The sequence below is a fragment of the Pristiophorus japonicus genome, chromosome 12 (genome assembly GCF_044704955.1).
Source record: "Pristiophorus japonicus isolate sPriJap1 chromosome 12, sPriJap1.hap1, whole genome shotgun sequence".
NCBI classification, from domain to species: domain Eukaryota; kingdom Metazoa; phylum Chordata; class Chondrichthyes; family Pristiophoridae; genus Pristiophorus; species Pristiophorus japonicus.
In genome coordinates this window covers 177,719,754-177,739,871 of record NC_091988.1, presented here as the reverse complement: position 1 = coordinate 177,739,871, position 20,118 = coordinate 177,719,754, and the positions used below count along the sequence as shown (strand labels likewise).

General features: G+C 44.9%; 1 protein-coding gene across 6 annotated transcripts in view; it reads right to left on the bottom strand.

The window, feature by feature from the left end:
* Positions 1 to 20,118, bottom strand: part of acss2 (acyl-CoA synthetase short chain family member 2) — a 115,639-nt gene that overhangs the window by 88,122 nt on the left and 7,399 nt on the right. For 2 of the 6 annotated variants that reach the window (XM_070896207.1, XM_070896208.1), the window contains exons 1-2: positions 10,747 to 11,038; positions 10,047 to 10,242 (exon numbers count right to left, since the gene is read on the bottom strand). The exons of 1 other annotated variant lie outside the window; for it this stretch is intronic. In XM_070896207.1, the coding sequence (XP_070752308.1) occupies positions 10,047 to 10,242; positions 10,747 to 10,876 (326 nt within the window). In that variant the 5' untranslated portion in view covers positions 10,877 to 11,038. Of the gene's footprint in view, positions 1 to 3,418; positions 3,438 to 10,046; positions 10,243 to 10,746; positions 11,039 to 20,118 lie in introns of those variants that run through there. 3 more of the 6 variants (XM_070896212.1, XM_070896209.1, XM_070896210.1) reach the window with 3 other exon arrangements.

Sequence of the window (20,118 nt, the reverse complement as noted above, 5' to 3'; positions counted from 1 at the left end):
AGGAAGCTTTTCAGAATGGCAGGTGGGGTACCGCAAGGTTCTGTGCTGGGGCCCCAGCTGTTTACACTGTACATTAATGATTTAGACAAGGGGATTAAATGTAGTATCTCCAAATTTGTGGATGACACTAAGTTGGGTGGCAGTGTGAGCTGCGAGGAGGATGCTATGAGGCTGCAGAGTGACTTGGATAGGTTAGGTGATTGGGCAAATGCATGGCAGATGAAGTATAATGTGGATAAATGTGAGGTTATCCACTTTGGTGGTAAAAAAAAAGACAGACAGACTATTATCTGAATGGTGACAGATTAGGAAAAGGGGAGGTGCAACGAGACCTGGGTGTCATGGTACATCAGTCATTGAACGTTGGCTTGCAGGTACAGCAGGCGGTTAAGAAAGCAAATGGCATGTTGGCCTTCATAGCGAGGGTATTTGAGTACAGGGGCAGGGAGGTGTTGCTACAGTTGTATAGGGTCTTGGTGAGGCCACACCTGGAGTATTGTGTACAGTTTTGGTCTCCTAACTTGAGGAAGGACATTCTTGCTATTGAGGGAGTGCAGCGAAGGTTCACCAGACTGATTCCCGGGATGGTGGGACTGATCTATCAAGAAAGACTGGATCAACTGGGCTTGTATTCACTGGATTCAGAAGAATGAGAGGGGACCTCATAGAAACGTTTAAAATTCTGACGGGTTTAGACAGGTTAGATGCAGGAAGAATGTTCCCAATGTTGGGAAAGTCCAGAACCAGGGGTCACAGTCTAAGGATAAGGGGTAAGCCATTTAGGGCCGAGATGAGGAGAAACTTCTTCACCCAGAGAGTGGTGAACCTGTGGAATTCTCTACCACAGAAAGTTGTTGAGGCCAATTCACTAAATATATTCAAAAGTGAGTTAGATGTAGTCCTTACTACTAGGGGGATCAAGGGGTATGGCGAGAAAGCAGGAATGGGGTACTGAAGTTGCATGTTCAGCCATGAACTCATTGAATGGCGGTGCAGGCTCGAAGGGTCGAATGGCCTACTCCTGTACCTATTTTCTATGTTTCTATGTTAATATAGATTGTAAATGGTTGGGGTCTGAGTACTGATCCCTGCGGCACCCCACTAGTTACTGATTGCCAACCAGAAAATGAACCATTTATCCCGACTCTGTTTTCTGTTAGTTACCCAATCCTCTATCCATGCTAATATATTACCCCCAACCCCGTGAATTTTTATCTTGTGCAGGCACCTTGTCAAATGCCTTCTGGAAGTCATCACATCGACTGGGTTCCCCTTTATCCACCCTGTTCGATACATCCTCAAAGAACTCCAGTAAATTTGTCAAACATGACTTCCCCATCATAAATCCATGCCGACTCTGCTCGACCGAATTTTCCAAATGTCCTGCTACTGCTTTTTTAATAATGGACTCCAACATTTTCCCACCCACAGATGTTAGGCTAACTGGTCTATAGTTTCCTGCTTTTTGTCTGCCTCCTTTTTTAAATAGTGGCGTTACATTTGCAGTTTTCCAATCTGCTGGGACCTCCCCAGAATCCAGGGAATTTTGGTAAATTACAACCAATGCATCCACAATCCCTGCCGCTACTTCTCTTAAGACCCTAGGATGCAAGCCATCAGATCCAGGGGATTTATCTGCCTTTAGTCCCATTATCTTACTGAGTATCACCTCCTCTCCCCCTATAGCCCCTAGACTATCCACTGTCGGAATATTGTTAGTGTCCTCTACTGTAAAGACTGATACAAAATATTTGTTCAGAGTTTCTGCCATCTCCATATTCCCTATTACTAATTTCCCGGTTTCGTCCTCTAAGGGACCACCTTAACTTGTAGTACCACAGGTTCAGCAACATACTTCAGTAACAACTTGTATTTGTATAGCACCTTTAACATAGTGAAACGTTCCCAAGACAAAAAATTGACACCGAGCCGCACAAGTAAAAATTACCGCAGGAAAGAGGAAGGTTATAAAGAGCGTCTTGAAGGAGGAAAGAGAGGCGGAGAGGTTAAGGCAGGGAGTTCCAGAGTTTGAGGCCTAGGCAACAGAATGCACGGCCACCAATGGTTGAGCGATTATAATCAGGGATGCTCAAGAGGGCAGAATTAAAGGAGTGCAGACATCTCGGTGGGGGGGGGGGGGGGGGGGGGCGGTGTTGTGGGTCTGGAGAAGATTACAGAGATAGGAAGGGGCGAGGCCATGGAGGGATTTGAAAAGGATGAGAATTTTGAAATCGAGACATTGCTTAACCGGGAGGCAATGTAGGTCAGCGAGTACAGGTGTGATGGGTGAACAGGACTTGGTGCGAGTTAGGACACGGGCAGCTGAGTTTTGGATCATCTCTAGTTTACATAGGGTAGAATATGAGAGGTCAGCCAGGGGAGCGTTGGAATAGTCAAGTCTAGAGGTAACAAACGTATGGATGGGGGCTTCAGCAGCAGATGAGCTGAGGCAAGGGCGGAGACAGGCAATGTTACAGAGGTGGAAATCAGCGGTTTTAGTTATGCTGCGGATGTGTGGTCGAAAGCTTATTTTAGGGTCAAATATGACACCAAGATTGCGAACAGTCTGGTTCAGCCTCAGACAGAAATTGGGGAAGAGGGATGGAGACAGTGGCTAGGGAGAGGAGTTTATGGCGGGGACCGAAAACAATGGCTTCGGTCTTCCCAATATTCAATTGGAGAAAATTTCTGCTCATCCAGAACTGGATGTCGGACAAGCAATCTGACAATTTAGGGGCCATGGAGGGATCGAGAGAAGTGGTAGTGAGATATGAACTCAATCTTCCAACTTCATCAATGCATTCCACAAGTACCAACTCCACTATTCACCAGTTGTTTGCTTCTCGACTGGGACTTCTGTCACCGTTTGTTTTTTTAAACAAAGCAGTAAACAGTGTAAGGTTTATCCTGGCCTCAGGGAGCACATATATACGCACATGCACACAAACTAAATGCCAATAGCAGCAAACCTAATTAAATAAATTGATTCCACATCTTACTCTACTTCCCACCAGTCTTAAGTGCTGCTTCTCAATAGCAATCTTCACGTCTTTGGAGTCTCTAATTATTTGTTAATTCCCAACATGGTTCCTAATGCTGCTATATGCTAAAGCAATAAGGCTTCATTATTATCCAGCTCATTCCTCCACAGATCTGTTCCAATTGATCTGTTTCTTCTTCTGGCTTATAACTATTACAATTTCATTTCACCTCCCCATTAATATTGGGGACATAGGAAACACTGTAATCTCGTTTACCCAATACGAATTTAATGGAAAACCCGCCACAACGGAATTTAAAATATTGCGAGATTCGGCAACTAAGCAAAAATGAGAGGATCATTGGCTACATAACAAATACAAGCAGCAGTGAACATTATTATTTGCTTTAAGCTGTGCAAACAATACATTGTACTTACCTTCTTACTGAATCATGATTAACCACCTAGCACTCCATGGGGCAGATCTTCCGGCCTTTCACGCTCCATTTTCTGTCCCGGAGGGGCAACAATGACGACGGTGAGGTCTCCTGGGTGGGCGGTCAGCTCCCCGGGGCCGCTTTTGCGGTGACGCTGAGCAGTACCACCCGGAACAGCTGTGCCGGTGTGCAATGCTCCTGACTGCCACACCGGTCCGCTTTTTGAGTCCCGCCCGACGCAGAGACCGCCTGTAAATACGGGCGGTCCAACCTATACCAACTGCAGCGAGGTAAGTAATGCTGGCCTAAGGTAAAAGTGATTGTTTCTTCTTTTAATTGTTTTGCCGATTCATGTAAACTCGCCCTATCGGAAAATTAGTTTACCCGGAGTTGCCAAATCCCCAAATAGTCCGGGTTAACGAGAGTTTTACTGTCGAAGATTTTTATTTTTCTCAAGTGATAAAAATCGATTTGCCAACACTCGCGATTTTTAATGGAAATGCACCCCAACTCACGATCTCGTGATTTTACTCATAAAAGTCAATGATTTTTTTTTACTTCAGGTACTCTGCCAAAAATAACCAAAAATACACTGTACCCTACCTGCACACTGCCACTTTCACCATCCAAACAGCAATTTGTCCTCCACTTCCAGCATCGTCACTGGTAAAATCCAACTGTTCACCTGATTTTTTTTGCTTCTTTCAGCCACCGTCTCCTCGGCCTGGCCGCGCATGCACAGTGGTAAACGCAGCAGTGCCGCTGACGTTTGTCCGCTTTCTCGGCCGGTACGCACCATGTTAGTGGCAGCGGAGCTGGACAACAGACCTTGAAGGAGCAGGTAACGCAACTGAGGTGGTCCTCCGCAAGGTCTGTGCGAAACAGTCCTGCGCTACGCTTAAGTTTGGGACAGAAGGACGCCGTACTCCTCGGTGCTTGGTATCCGGCACTTTGAACCGCAGGCGGCTGGGCCACGCTTGTGGCAAGGACCAAAAGGTTCAAATGGATTCGGGGCAATGGTGGCCGTCGGGTTTATCATCAAGGAGAGAGGTGGATTACAGCCCTTTGCAGTACATGAAGTGGTGATTAATCATCAGTGGCATTTCAGTGAGTCACATATTTAAACCAACAGTGACTCACTCCTAATGCAGGAGATTCACGGTCTCTTAGTTTCATCATTTTACAACTTTATTCCCTTCCACAATGTAGATGTTGCTTTTCTGATTTCCATCTGCAAAGTTGCCATGTATAACCTTTCTTGGAGGGGAGGGATTATTGTGCTTTTAAGATCCCACAAACAAGCAAACCAAAAACTGCGAATGCTGGAACTGTGAGATTAAGAACAGAAAATGTTGGCAAGCACTCAGCAGGTGGAGTGAGAAACAGAGTTAACAGTTCAGGTCGATGACCAGTTCTGATGAAAGGTCAGCATGCTGAAGCGTTAACTCTATTTCTCTCTCCGCACAGATGCTACCTGACCTGCTGAGCGTTTCCAACATTGGAATTGGGAATTGTTGCTCAGCACCAGCAACAAATTTCATATTAAGTCAGTAAAACAAAAATATTTATTTAGAGGATAGAGATCGGTCCTTGGGCCACATTGGCATACTCGGGGTGAACTGCCGACACTGATCGCGACTCCTGTCTCCTCGGGAAGGTATTTTGGATTTTGTTCCCACAAAATATATCTTTGGTTGGCAGCTGCAGCGACTGCATTGTGTGGTGGTCGGGTTGGGCACCAGGTGAAGGCTGGTGATTACAGGCAGGATTTTATTTTTAAAAAAGGATTTTTGTAAAGCATTTTCTGATGCAGTAATAATGGCCCAGAATTTGCGGTCGGAGGCTTCCCGCAGGCGCATGTCTCCGACCGTAAACATTTCCAACAAAGTACTGGTGGCCCGGGAGGTTCGGAGGCTCGTGGTCCTGGGCCTCACCGCGAAGGCCTTCATAGACGCACATGTATCCTAGGAGCATAAGGGTTAACTACATATTAATGGGATCACATGGGCCAGCCCAACCTATCAGAGCATATATATGGAACCACCATAAGTATGAATGGGAATAACCCCAAAAACACAAAAAAAAAATCACATTTCAAAATAATAAAAATGGAATTTAATTAATTTTAAAAAAATGTAAATTTTTGAAAAATAAATTTACATATTTTAAGGGTCTGAAAATAAACTTACCTTATTTAACAGGATTTTAAATGTCTAAATTATTTTACTTTAAAAGTTTTACGCTGATAAAAGCAGGCCTTACACCTGCTTTTTTCAGTCGTAAGAATTTGAAGGGAATCCGTTGAGCAAATAGCCCAACTCCCCGCCCGCGAAGGCCCTGTAGTTTCGGATGAGGTGGATCGGTCAAGAGAATTCTTGACAGATCACAAGTTCCAGGTTTAGGCGCATGCGCTTCGCATACCTAAACCCGGAACTTGCAGGGACTCCAACGGGTGCGATTTCAGGCCCATAGGTTTTGTAAAGAGCTGTGACCCATTAGGGAATAAAAATAAAGCCACGACTGAGATTTATAAATGAACTGTCAATCCATATTGGTTCATGTTTAAAAAAATTAGCAACTGGTATCTTCCCAAATCGCATGATTTTTAAGAGTTTGTCTCATGATTGCTAGTTGGCATTACTATAAAAACAGACCACTTTTAGGATATTTATGACACAGGTTATTTCTGTGGTATGGTTTCCTTTATATCCCCAATAATGTTCCTCGAACTATATGAAATCAGTATGAAATTTGTTGTCTCATACCAATCAGAATTATAGCCCTCACTCAAGTCAAATTAGAGAAGTTTTGAAATTGAAAGTAAAGTCTCAAAAAGTGCATCGGTGTAAAAAAAAACCCACATACACATGCACAGACCTGGGGCTCAATTTTTCCCAAAGCCAGTTTTTGGCGTATCTGAAGAGCTACATCCATTTTTGCGGGGCCCAACTACACCAAAAAAATTGAAAGTTTCCCCGTTTTAACTTGTGAATGTAGCTCGGCACACATGGTCCTTACGCTCTGTGGGTGGAGCCCAAGATGTGCGCCAAAAAGATCGGGTTGCCAGGATAACAAGGGAGACACTGCGGGCCGAGGCTGGAAACTGAAACGTACAAGACATTCTGGCCAGCTCACAGCAACCTGCACAAGCACCTTGCAGCTATTTAAGGCAGCAGCATACCAACATGAAAATATTAAGAGTCTTTGTGCCAAAAGTCTATCCTGTAAACTGTATGAATTGGAAAGGCCCCCCTCCACCCCCGTGCCAGTGTCCGGTGCCGCTCCTAGACCGGGCCGAAAGGCCTCCCTCCCCCAGTGCCGCTCCTAGCCCAGGCCGAAAGGTCTCCCTCCCCCAGTGCCGCTTATAGCCTGGTCCGAAAGGCCTCTCTCCCCCAGAGCCGGTGCTGCTCCTAGCCCTGACCGAATGCTCCCCCCCTCTCCTCGCTCTCCCTCTCTGTCGCCGCTGTCCCGGCCGTGGAACTGGATTTTCTGCAGTGATTCTCTTACCTGCGCTGATTTTGTTAATTGCCCAGAAGGTTTGTCAGAGCGGCCCCATACGCCATCTTAACAAAAATCGTAATTGGCCAAACTTGCTTAAATGGCCAGAATTGGCGCGGGTGGCAGGGTACACCCCCAATGTGGTAAAAAAAAAATCATAGCCTAAAAAAATCGTACCTAAGTGAATTATGCTGGCACAGGAACTTCAGGGAAATTTGGAATTTTAATTTACTCCTAAAAAAACGGCGCAGATAATTGGGGAAAATTAAGGCTTTAGTGCCCAGCAATCCTCAAAAGAAATTAAAAGTATAAAACTTTAAAATATAATTTCATCACTACACAGATACAAAAAAAAGTTGAGGCAACACAAACTGAAGGGTGTTACCTTCAAAAGATTTGCACACATTGGGGCCGAAATTCAGAGTCTCAGAAAGACCCGTTACTGCGGAAACCAGTGGCCTCCGCTTTGTGGTCAACTGGCCGACCCGACCCAAATTCAGGTTGGGGATTTTTCGGCCTGGGCCCGATTCCGCCCCGGTGCTGATGACCGCCACAAGCGCGTCATCAGAACGCGCACCACCGCTCACCCTCACCTGAAAAAGACAGAGCGAAATTCAACTAAAAAAATCATTGCCCCGCTGCGCAGTGCCCCCGACAGCTTTTTCTGTCGGTGCACTTTATCCGGAGTGTGTGCAGCTCGGCAGCCCTTCAAGGCGAGGGCCCACTGCCGCGGCTGCCGTGTATTTATATTTGCTGGCTAGCTTCCCTGTGATGTCATCACCTGAGTGACAGTGGCAGAGTCCTTGTTTTGACCCAAATTCAGCCCCTCAGCCTGCCTTTCCGTCGATATCCCAACCTCACGATGACCGATTGCCGGTCCCACTTTAAAAAGATTTCAAAGTCCTGAAAAATCAATCGGCAGGCCTCCTCATGGATCCCAACGGTAAAACCAGGTTAAAAAGTCATAGGTGCGCCAGCTTTCTTGCGTAGCTGAATTTTGGCCCTATTGTCTCCTCAATCAGCTTCTAGTCTATTAACGTGAAAGATGCTGGATGATTAGAAACAGATACAATCACTCTTAAGTTTCCACAGGAATAAAACAAGGGGAGCTTAGTGCAAGAAACCATAGAGCAGTCAGTGCCAAGAATCCGAAGTTTCTGCATGGGCTTAAAATATAGCATCAAAATATTTACTTCTGTTCACAAACTGTTATAGTTTAAAAATCAAAATCTGAAGCAAGTTATCTGATATCATAGTATGTATCATTAGTGTCAGCAAATTACTGACACTTTCATTGATACAAATCATGACTTCTACTGTTCCCCATGAGCTAGAAAAATATTTTCCTTTCTTTTCCACAGTTTCTATCTTGATTTTCTTTTTAAAATTCCGAGACGGAGTTATCAAATGGCTTACTTATACTGAACTTACATCCCACAATCTGGGTTCAATATATAAAACCACAGGAGAAAATTGAGAGCTGCTACAAATATAAAAATCCTGTAGTGTTGTTGTAAGAATTACGGGCAAAATGCAACATGAAAGTCTGGCCAACACTAATATTAGATTGGCCCTGAATTTGCAGTCAGTACGGCGGTGTACTGTCAGAGTAAGCCGTCACATTGCCTTGGAAACTGATCGCAACTTCGGGATTTGGTGCATGTGCAAGCACATACGGAAATCCTGACGTTGTGGTCTGTCGATGACAGCTCCGATACAGGCTGCACTGAACGTTCCCACCCCCACCCCAACCCCACAATGCTGGTAAATCATTGAAACTGATGAGAACTTCGGCTCTTCCGCAGTAATTCCCCACTAAAAGTTAGACCCAAAGGGATTATGTGTAACAGGGGTTTGTACAGCATACTGACTGCTAAAAAAATGTTAAGGGCCTGGAAAACTAATTTTAATTCTGTACAGTGTAAAATTTGTCCATTTTAATAAAAATTAAAAATGTTTAGAAACTTTTCAGAGCATTTTTTAAATTTGTTTTAAAGTTTGTACATCTTTATTTTAGGCTTGCTGTTTCCCCACGTGAGAACCCCAATCTTTCTTTTGCTCTCTAACTATTTTGAAAAGTTAGAATTTTAAGGGCTTACCCACTTTCTTGTTCACTAGCTGAGAATTCTGCCTTTTAATTGGCTGTTTAGACAGCCTGTTGACATCACAGCCAATCGAACAAGGGGATCCCCATTATGTTTTGTTGAATTGAATTCAAAGTCGAAAAAACAGAGTTCTCAGCACAGGGATTGCAAAATCCTTGTGCAGAACATAACTCAGGGGCAGCAGCGCACACCTTTGCTTTGCTGCTGACCACAGATTCAATGCCATTGTCCTTAAACAGGACACAGCATAAAATTTTCTCAAGTCAGTATATATTGAGCAGGGATTAATTCAGAGCACCAACTTCACAGATTGTTGCACCAACCAAAAAGTTCAAGTGTGATCCTGTATCCAATTCCCAGTGTCCAATAGTGTCAAAAGTTAAGCAATAACACAGGATTTCAACAGTGCTGGCATTATAAAAATAATCTATGTAACAAAGTTTATCAAATCTACTTATATTCATTGGTTAAACTGCTTCTCATTCAATTGAATATTTTTGCTAAGTGTGTATAATACTGAAATTAAAAGTGGAGTCCTTCAGTAATTTACAGCAAGGTACAAGAAACTATAGCTATAAAGAAACTTGACATAATGAAGCAAAGGAAGTTAAGAGATCCAACAAAGGATTTTATAACTAAGTATAATAAAACTACTGCCTCTAGTTGAGAGTCAGTGACAAGGGATCATCAATTTTAAATTGTCAGAGTGAGGAGGGGAGTTTGAGAAATCTATTTACAGTTCTTAAGAGCATGGAACGCTTTGCCTCAGAGTAGCTGACACAGACACCATTGCATCTCAAAAAAGGAAAATTGGACTAATATTTGAAGCAGAGGAAAATATAGGTTACGAGAGAGTAGGACATAGGGTTAGTTTTGAATGGCTCAAACAAAGAGCCACCACAGACAAAATGGGCCAAATGGCATCCTTATGTGCTGTTCTATGGTTTTAGAATACAATTAAGATTACCATGGCTCCAACAGCATCCTAACATCAAGATCTCAACTTGGTGCAAACTCACCACTTACCAGTAATATGCAATTTTATCCCCCAGTTTTTTCTCATTAACATTTCTGTCCAAGACATTGTAGCATAAGTTGGTGGTAGCACCTTCCAGCCATTTGATATAAATGTTGCCTTTAGTCACATCAAAGTTATAATCCAAGAAACTGCCAGTGTTGGGGGTTTTCCAGTAGTATTCTTTTGCAATTTTTCCCCAGAACTCTGCATACAAAATGAAAACAAGATTTCTTAAATATATGCAGCACAGTGTATTTTGACAAGTTTTCTTGCTAAAGTGAGAAATAGAATTGCTGGTGAACATCTGTGTTTATACTGCAATTAGTTTCTTATCCAAAGATACAGTTGCATGTTTGACTTCGGTAATGTGCAACCATTTGCTCTTTCTGAACATGGTTTATTTACAGCTTTTCACCCGTTCGCTGTTCTTTGGTTCAACCTGATTCATGTTGCAACATCGTGGCTCACTGTACCAGGCCAGTAAAGACACCGAAACGAAGATAAATTCGTCCATATGGTTGAAGTCATTCAAATGGACACGCCCCTCACCGACAAAAAGCAGTGTTGTAAAGGCCCCGGTACCTAAAAGCAGGCCTCCTCGAAAAGACAACTCAAAACACAACAACATGCCATGCAAACGTGAAATGTTACAGGATGCAACAACAAAACTAAAAGTAGAGATAATGCACCGCACACGCAAACTGATACCTTCCGGGTTCTGTATGGACTGCAGGTAAAGCTCCTTGTACTTTTGGAAATTGGGGACATGGGCTCCCTTGGCAACTTCAGCAGTAGCGTGATAGACGCCTCTTCCCACAGGTGTCCTGTCCGGGATCATGGTACCTGTCAGAGAGCCTGGAGATCGGGGCGACGCTGCCGTGCCGTGTTGTGCCGCCTTTTCCCGCCACTCACACAGCCTAGGCCCAGCCCCCACCCCCGCCGCGCTGACTTCAAAGCTCACAGGCCAGCGCACACACTGGGCCCGACCCGAGCCCCAACTGCCGGGCTTCCGACCGCAGCCAGCTTCCCCCGCCCATTGGATGCCGCGCTCGCCAATCCCAGCTCCATTCCTCGCCTCCTCCAATGGCACCACAACAATCCCCAGCGCCGCAACCAATCGCGGCTCGGCGCGTCTCACGTGCCTGGCACGGGCTGACAGATTGAGCAACAGCCCCAGAACCCGCACCCATCTCTCCCAGCTTCCAGTTCCAGCAGCAAGCTCTCAGCCCCCCGCAGAAAATCATCATCTTTCGTACGTCGTAGCAAAGCAAATGAATTGTGGATCTCGAAGTCAGATATCCAGGCCAATGCTTCCTGTGTAACAACTGCCTGCAAATTTCCAATGAGGGCAATGCTCAATGATGTGCTCCAGGATCTGAATAGGAGCTCCACAGTCACATGATGGGGATGCTTTAATCTTACATCTCATCATCATAGACAGTCCCTCGGAATCGAGGAAGACTTGCTTCCACTCTTAGAATGAGTCCTTAGATGGCTGAACAGTCCAATACGAGAACCACAGTCCCTGTCACAGGTGGGACAGATAGGCATTGAGGGAAGGAGTGTGGAACAGGTTTGCTGCACGCTCTTTCCACTGCCTGCACTTGATTTCTGCATGCTCTCGGCGATGAGACTCGAGGTGCTCAGCGCCCTCCCGGATGCACTTGCTCCACTTAGGGCAGTCTTTAGCCAGGGAGTCTCAGGTGCTAGTGGGGATGTTGCACTTTATCAGGGAGGCATTGAGGGTGTCCTTGTAACGTTTCCTCTGCCCACCTTTGGCTCGTTTGCCGTGAAGGAATTCCGAGTGGAGCGCTTGCATTGGGAGTCTCATGTCTGGCGTGCGAACAATGTGGCCTGCCCAGCGGAGCTGATCAACTGTGGTCAGTACTTCAATGCTGGGGATGTTGGCCTGGTCGAAGACACTAATGTTGGTGCATCTGTCCTCCCAGGGGATTTGTAGGATCTTGCGGGGGCATCATTGATGGTATTTCTCCAGCGACTTGAGGCGTCTACTGTACATGGTCCACGTTTCTGAGCCATACAGGAGGGTGGGTATTACTACAGCCCTGTAGACCATGAGGTTGGTGGCAGATTTGAGGGCCTGGTCTTCAAACACTGTTCTCCTCAGGCGGCCGAATGTTGCACTGGCACACTGGAGGTGGTGTTGAAACTCGTCGTCAACGTCTGCTCTTGTTGATAAGAGGTTCCTGAGGTATGGGAAATGGTCCACTTTGTCGAGGACCGCGCCATGGATCTTGATGACTGGAGGAGGGCAGTACTGTGCAGCGACAGGCTGGTGGAGGACCTTTGTCTTACGGATGTTTATCGTAAGGCCTATGCTTTCGTATGCCTCAGTAAATATGTCGACTATGTCCTGGAGTTCAGCTTCTGCATGTGCGCAGATGCAGGCGTCGTCCGCTTACTGTAGCTCGACGTCAGAGGTTGATGTGGACTTGGACCTGGCCTGGAGACGACGAAGATTGAACAGGTTCCCATTGGTTCTGTAGTTTAGTTCCACTCCAACGGGGAGCTTGTTGACTGTGAGATGGAGCATGGCAGCGAGGAAGATTGAGAAGAGGGTTGGGGTGATGACCCCGGTCCGAACGTGGATTGGGTCTGAAATGGATCCGTTGGTAAGGATCACGGCCTGCAGGTCGTCGTGGAGAAGGCAGAGGATAGTGACCAACTTTTGGGGACATCCAAAACAGAGGAGGACGCTCCATAGACCCTCGCGGTTGAGAGTGTCAAAGGCCTTTGTAAGGTCGAAGGCGGCCATGTATAAGGGCTGGTGCTGTTCCCTGCATTTTTCCTGCAGCTGTCGCGCTGCAAAAATTATGTCCGTTGTGCCCCGTAGGGGACGAAATCCACACTGACTCCGGGAGGAGCTCCTCGGCCACAGGGAAAAGACGGTTGAGGAGGATCCAGCGATGACTTTCTCAGTGGCTGATAACAGGGAGATTCCTCTGTAGTTGCCGCAATCAGACTTGTCCCCTTTTTTAAAGATGGTCACGATCACTGCATCTCAGATCTCCCAGCATGCGCTGTTGACGCAAATACATGATCTCATCTCCCTCCAGATGAGAGAGATGAGATCATGTATTTGCGTCAACAGCGCCTCTCCGCCATACTTCAATGCCTCAGCAGGGATTCCATCCGCTCCTGTAGCCTTGTTGTTCTTAAGCAGTCTTACGGCTTTTTCTACCTCGTGCAGTGTTGGTGTGTTACTGAGGTGGTGGCGGGTAGCATGCTGTGGGATGGAGTCGAGAACACTCGAATCAAAGGCAGAGTCTCGATTGAGGAGATCTTCGAAGTGCTCCTTCCAGCAGGCCCTGACTCATCAAGGACACCGAGGCAGTATTTCCCCATTCTAGGCCAGCAGTGGGGTGGAGCCTTGGGTGTTTGGATCGTAGGTGGCCAGCTGCTGTATCTCCTCTGCTTTCTCCATCCACCATCTGTTCTTTAGGTCCAGGTTTTTTTTGTTGGACCTCAGCCTTAAGCCGTCTGTAATGCAGCTCTGCTGCTCCAGAGTTGGAGAAGGTGGAAGCATCTACCATGACCGGTTCTGAGGTGGTTGATGGCTGTCCACTGTTTGCGAAGAAGGTTTGATCCTTCAGGTTGTACTGTGGGGTTCTCTAAGAACCCATCCATTCCGCATGTCATAGTTCTTCCAAGCATTTAATCATCGGTCATCAGGTTGAGGGGAGATCGCTGAAGGGCTTCAGCAACGGTCCAAAATGGCCTAAATTTGCGGTGGATCGGTGGTAGATTGTTCAAGTCGGCCTGGATCGGCATGTCTTTGCTGATGTAGTGGTTGTATTCTTTGGAGACTGCATATTGTGGTGGTGCAAGTGTGGTGGTGCAACATTTGCACGCATGGGCAATCAAGGTGTTGGTGTCGATAAAAGCAGAAAATGATAGCAAGAGATGCAGCTTCAGCCATAAAGTTAATTAAGGAAACTGGGACAATAGTCTCAATTGCAGCAAAGGTATTAATGAGAAAAGAAAGACTTGGATTTATATAGTACTTTTCATGACCACCGGATGTCTCAAAGCACTTTACAGCCATTGAAGTACTTTTGGAGTGTAGTCACTGTTGTAATGTGGCAAATGTGGCAGCCATTTTACGCACAAGCAAGCTCCCACAAACAGCAATGTGGTAATGAGCAGATAATCTGTTTTTTTGCTATGGTGATCGAGGGATAAATATTGGTCAGGACACCGGGGCTAACTTCCCTGCTCGTCTTCGAAATAGTGCCATGGGATCTTTTACGTCCACTTGAGAGAACAGACAGGGCCTTGGTTTAACGTCTTATCCAAAAGACAGCACTTCCAACAATGCAGCACTCCCTCAGCACTGCACTGGAGTGTCAGCCTAGACTTTGTGCTAAAGTCCCTCGAGTGGGACTTGAAGCCACAACTTTCTAACTCAGAGGCAAAAGTGCTACCCACTGAGCCACAGCTGACACATAAGCAAAATATACTGCCGATGCTGGAGGTCTATTAAAAACAGAAAACACTGCAAAGACTCAGCAGGTTAGACAGCTTCTGTGGAAAGAGAAACCAGAGTTAATGTTTCAGGTCAATGACCTTTTATCAGAACTAGAAGAAGTTAGAGATCAACAGTTTTCCAGCATGTGTAGAAATAGTGAGGGGGGTCTTAATGAGGGAGCTGGGGCAGGAGCAAGTGTTGGCAGAGGAGAAGCAGGAGTGAGATGGTCACATGGGTGACATCAGTAACTTCCCTGTACCAATGCTCCTCTTACACTTCAACAACATCAACAACTTGTATTTATGTAGCACCTTTAACGTAGTAAAACATCCCAAGACGCTTCACATGAGTATTATGGGATAAAAATATTGACACCGAGCCGCATAAGTAGAAATTAGTGCAGGTGAACAAAAGCTTAGTCAAAGAGGTAGGTTTTAAGGAGCGTCCTGAAGGAGGTAGAGAGGCGGAGAGGTTTAGGCAGGGAATTCTAGAGCTTGGGGCCTTAGGCAATGGAAGGCACGGCCACTAATTATAATCAGGAAGGTGAAAGGAACTGAAAGTGCTGGCTAGACTGACGAATACATCAACAACAAATCACACATTTTAAAATATCTGTATTGAGATTTGGGTGACACTAGAAAAGCAGCATTGCCCAGAGGGCATCAGAGTCAATCACATAGCAACGGGCTAGACTTACATAAAGGCCAGAGGAGGTAGGTTGCCTTTCCTGAAGGACGTTAGTGAACAGGTTGGGTTTTTACAACAATTAAGGCAGACCTCATGCTCATTTTCTGGTCCATTATAAAGTGCATTAAATGTAATAAAACATACGAAGTACTCAACAGAAGCTAAAATACCATAACCAAGGAATGGATAGAGAATGCATACTGTGCAGGTTCACCAGATTGATATCAGGCCTAATCTTAAAATTAGAGCTATGCTGTGCAGGGGTGAAGTCAAGAAGTACATTTTCACAGAAATGGTAGTAGAAATCTGGAACTCTCCCAAAAGGCTGTGGAGGCTAGGTCAATTGAAAATTTCAAAACTGAAGAGTGATAGATTTTTGATAGGCAAGGGTATTAATTGTTCTTTCAAAGAGCCACCACAGGCCCGATGGTCTCCTTCTACGCTGCAAGTTTCTCTGAATCTATGAATAGTGAACGGAACCATGGCGGATAGATGGAGTTAAGATACAGATCAGTCATGATCTAATTGAATGGCAGAACAGGCTTGAGGGACTGAATGGTCTACTCCTGTTCCTATGCTGCTATAAGGAATAAGGGGTAGCGCCTGAAAGCAAGATTGATGAGATAAATTTTGAGGGAGGGGGATAGGGATAGTAAGGTAGAGGGAGAGGCTAGGGAGAATGTTCCAGAATCTGTTCTGAGATGGCTGAAGTTTCTATAACAAAATGTGGAGCAAGGAGAAGAATGCAGACGCTAGAATTGGAAAAACAAAGGTGTGCACAGGAATTTCAGACTGAATGAAATTGCAGAGATATGGAAAGTTGAGGCCAAGGAGAGATTTGTAGATGAGGATAAGAATTTTGAAACTGATGCATAAACAGATAGGGAGTCAATATCGGGTCCTTTATTGAAACATCTGTGAACTCATGTGGAAGCAAGTCATCCTCATTCGAGGGAATGATGTGGATGGATGATGGGGGGGCGGTGGTGGTGATGGCGGCGGCGGCAGCATCGGAGGCAGAAAAATTAAGCCGCTGGTGACTTTGAATGCCACAGGCAGCACTGTGCCTAAATTGCAAGTTGGCAACAGGTGTTCTTGCAGCAAATGGCAAAGATCAGCACACTGCTGACTGTGGAGACAGTTATCCAGGGCCATTAACAGGTAGGTATACCAAGTCTTACAGGTATGGATGGTAGCATATTGAAGGTTTGGTAGGTGAGCTCCCTCCCATGCCTTCTTTCACCTTGTACTGCTTCAACTGTGACAGTGCGTCCAAACCTACTTCCATCATAAACATTACCTTCCTTTGTTGCCCATCACTGGATTATGCTGCTTGCAAGAAAACATAGATGAAATATTTTTTCTCCCTCGCCCGTTGTTTCTCACCCAGTATCTCTTGCCCTGTGCTCAGCTTAATACTCTCTCAGGTTCGTAAAACACAAAACAAAAACTACAAGTGTGTAAACAGAATATGGCATTTTTCTCACTCTCTCACATATTAGAAGACACATCAGACAATGTTATGGATAAATGAAATAGCGTTAATATGAAATGTAATTTTGATTTTTAAACTTTTTTGTTTAAACCTTTATTTTGGAAGCTATAAAGTTCAGTTACTGGGAAAAAGTGTTAATTGAAAAAAATTGCTGAGCTTGACAGGAACCATTGTGGAAGCTATTAAGAAGCATTGAAACATAGTGAACCCGGGGGTACAGAGGTAGTGCAGCTGACACGAAGTGTAGCTATACTGGCATAGGCAGCCAGAGTGCAACAAGCATAATTACAGCTAATTATATGGTGAAAGATTATAAAGGAACAAAATCTTAAACACTTAAAATGTTTCTATGCCAAATGCTAGAAATATTAGAAACAAAATATTAAAACTGTTATCTTACGGTCTGTTGGAGAAATTGAATATATGCATTTCTGAGACATGGTTTGTTGAGAATAATAGAAACATAGAAATTTACAGCGCAGAAGGAGGCCATTTCGGCCAACGTGTCTGCGCCGGCCGACAAAGAGCCACACGGCCCTTCGTCAGCAGCCCTAAAGGTTACATACAAATCCATGAACAATAACGGAAAGAGCACTCAGCCCAACCAGTCTGCTCCACACCACTGCAACACCCCTTATACTAAAAACATCGACACTCCACCCCAACTGGAGCCATGTGATCTCCTGGGAGAGACAAAAACCAGATAAAAACCCAGGTCAATTTAGGGAGAAAAAATCTGGGAAAATTCCTCTCCGACCCATCCAGGCGATCAAAATTAGTCCAGGAGATCATCCTGGCCGTATTCTATTCCCTGCAGTACTTACCATTATATCTGCGCCGACAACAAAAGGTCATCTAGTCTAATCCCAATTACCAGCTCTCGGTCTGTAACCCTGCAGGTTACGGCACTTTAAGTGCCCATCCAACCATCTCTTAAAAGTGGTGAGGCTTTCTGCATCCACCACTCTTCCAGGCAGCGAGTGCCAGATTCCCACAACCCTCTGCGTAAAGAAGCCCCTCCCCCTCAAATCCCCTCTAAACCTTCCACCAACCACCTTAAAACTATGCCCCCTCGTAATAGTCCCCTCCACCAATGGAAATAGACCCTTACTATCTACTATATCCAGGCCCCTCAATATTTTGTACACCTTGATGAGGTCTCCTCTCAACCTCTTCTGTTCCAATGAGAACAAACCCAGCCTATCCAATCTGTCCTCATAACTAAGATTCTCCATTCCAGGCAGCATCCTAGTAAATCTCCTCTGCACCCTCTCCAGTACAATCACATCCTTCCTATAATACGGTGACCAGAACTGCACGCAATACTCCAGCTGTGGCCTAACCAAAGTATTATACAATTTAAGCATAGCCTCCCTGCTCTTATATTCTATGCCTTGGCCAATAAAGGCAAGCATTCTGTATGCCTTCTTAACCACCTGGCCTGCTACTTTCAGGGATCTGTGGACAAGCAACACAAAAAGAGTTCTGTGGACAAGCATTCCAAGGTCCCTTTGTTCATCTACATTATTAAGTGGCCTACCACTTAATGTGTATACCCTTTTCTTATTAGCCCTCCCAAAGTGCATCACCTCACACTTCTCTGAATTAAATTCCATTTGCCACTGCTCTGCCCACCTGACCAGTAGATTGATATCCTCCTGCAGCCCATGACTTTCCTCTTCATTATCAACCACACAGCCAATTTTAGTGTCGTCTGCAAACTTCTTACTCATACTTCCTATATTCAAATCTAAATCGTTGATATATACCACAAAAAGCAAGGGACTCAGTACTGAGCCCTGCAGAACCCCACTGGAAACATCCTTCCAGTCACAAAAACATCCATCAATCATTTCCCTTTGCTTCCTATTTCCAAGCCTCGGAGGCAGGAATGGGTCTTAGATTCATTTAAAGGGTTACAATTGATTCATAAAGGATAGAGTAGGTCATAAAAGTAGAAGTGTGGCTATATTTATTATCGGGGTACAGATTAAGTTATCATGGCCATAGACTGATTATTGGTAATTTTTATAGACCTCCAGGTGAAGGGATCCATTGTGGCAAAATAGAAATTACTAAAGTTTCTGAAACAAATGATGTCTGATGGGGGACTTTAATTTGCCCACAAATCAATGGTACAGTGGTGAGCTAATATTGAGAGTAGGATGGCTGAAAGATTTGTAGAAATCATATAAAACTGTTTCTTAACTCAACAAGTTAATGAGGTAACATGGGTAGTCATACATTTGATTTAGTGTTTAGCATCAGACGTCCATAAAGGGGAACACCTGAGCAATAATGATCATAGCATTTATTAGATTTCTGTTGACCAGTAGAACCAGAAGGTACTGAGAAGCCAATGTTAATTCCAGACATCAAAAGGGACAACTTTACTAGAATTGGAGAAGATTTCAATCAGGTAATTTGGTCAACTCTACAAGGCTACTAACAATACAAAAGAAACATTGACTATATTTCAAAGCATATTCAAGTATAAGGAAGTCACATGGGGTGCCGCAGGGATCAGTGCTGGGACCCCAACTATTTACAATCTATGTCAACGATTTGGAAGAAGGGATCGAGTGTAACATAACCAAGTTTGCTGACGATACAAAGATGGGAGGAAAAGCAATGTGTGAGGAGGGCACAAAAAAATCTGCTAAAGGACAGACAGGCTAAGTGAGTGGGCAAAAATTTGGCAGATGGAGTATAATGTTGGAAAGTGTGAGGTCATGCAGAAAAAAAATCAAAGAGCACGTTATTATTAAAATGGAGAAAGATTGCAAAGTGCTGCAGTACAGTGGGACCTAGGAGCACTTGTGCATGAAACACAAAAGGAAACTATGCAGGTACAGTAAGTGATCAGGAAGGCCAATGGAATCTTGGCCTTTATTGCAAAGGGGATGGAGTATAAAAGCAGGGAAGTCTTGCTACCGTTATACAGGGTATTGGCGAGGCCACACCTGGAATACTGCATACAGTTTTGGTTTCCATATTTACGAAAGGATATACTTGCTTTGGAGGCAGTTCAGAGAAGGTTCACTAGGTTGATTCCGGGGATGAGAGGGTTGACTTATGAGGAAAGATTGAGCCTCTACTCATTGGAATTCAGAAGAATGAGAGGTGATCTTATCGAAACGTATAAGATTACAAGGGGGCTTGACAAGGTGGATGCAGAGAGGATGTTTCCACTGATAGGGGAGACTAGAACTAGGGGGCATAATCTTAGAATAAGGGGCCGCCCATTTAAAACTGAGATGAGGAGGAACAACTTCTCTCAAGAGGGTTGTAAATCTGTGGAATTCGCTGCCTCAGAGCTGTGGAAGCCGGGACATTGAATAAATTTAAGACGGAGATAGACAGCTTTTTAACCGATAAGGGATTAAGGAATTATGGGGAATGGGCAGGG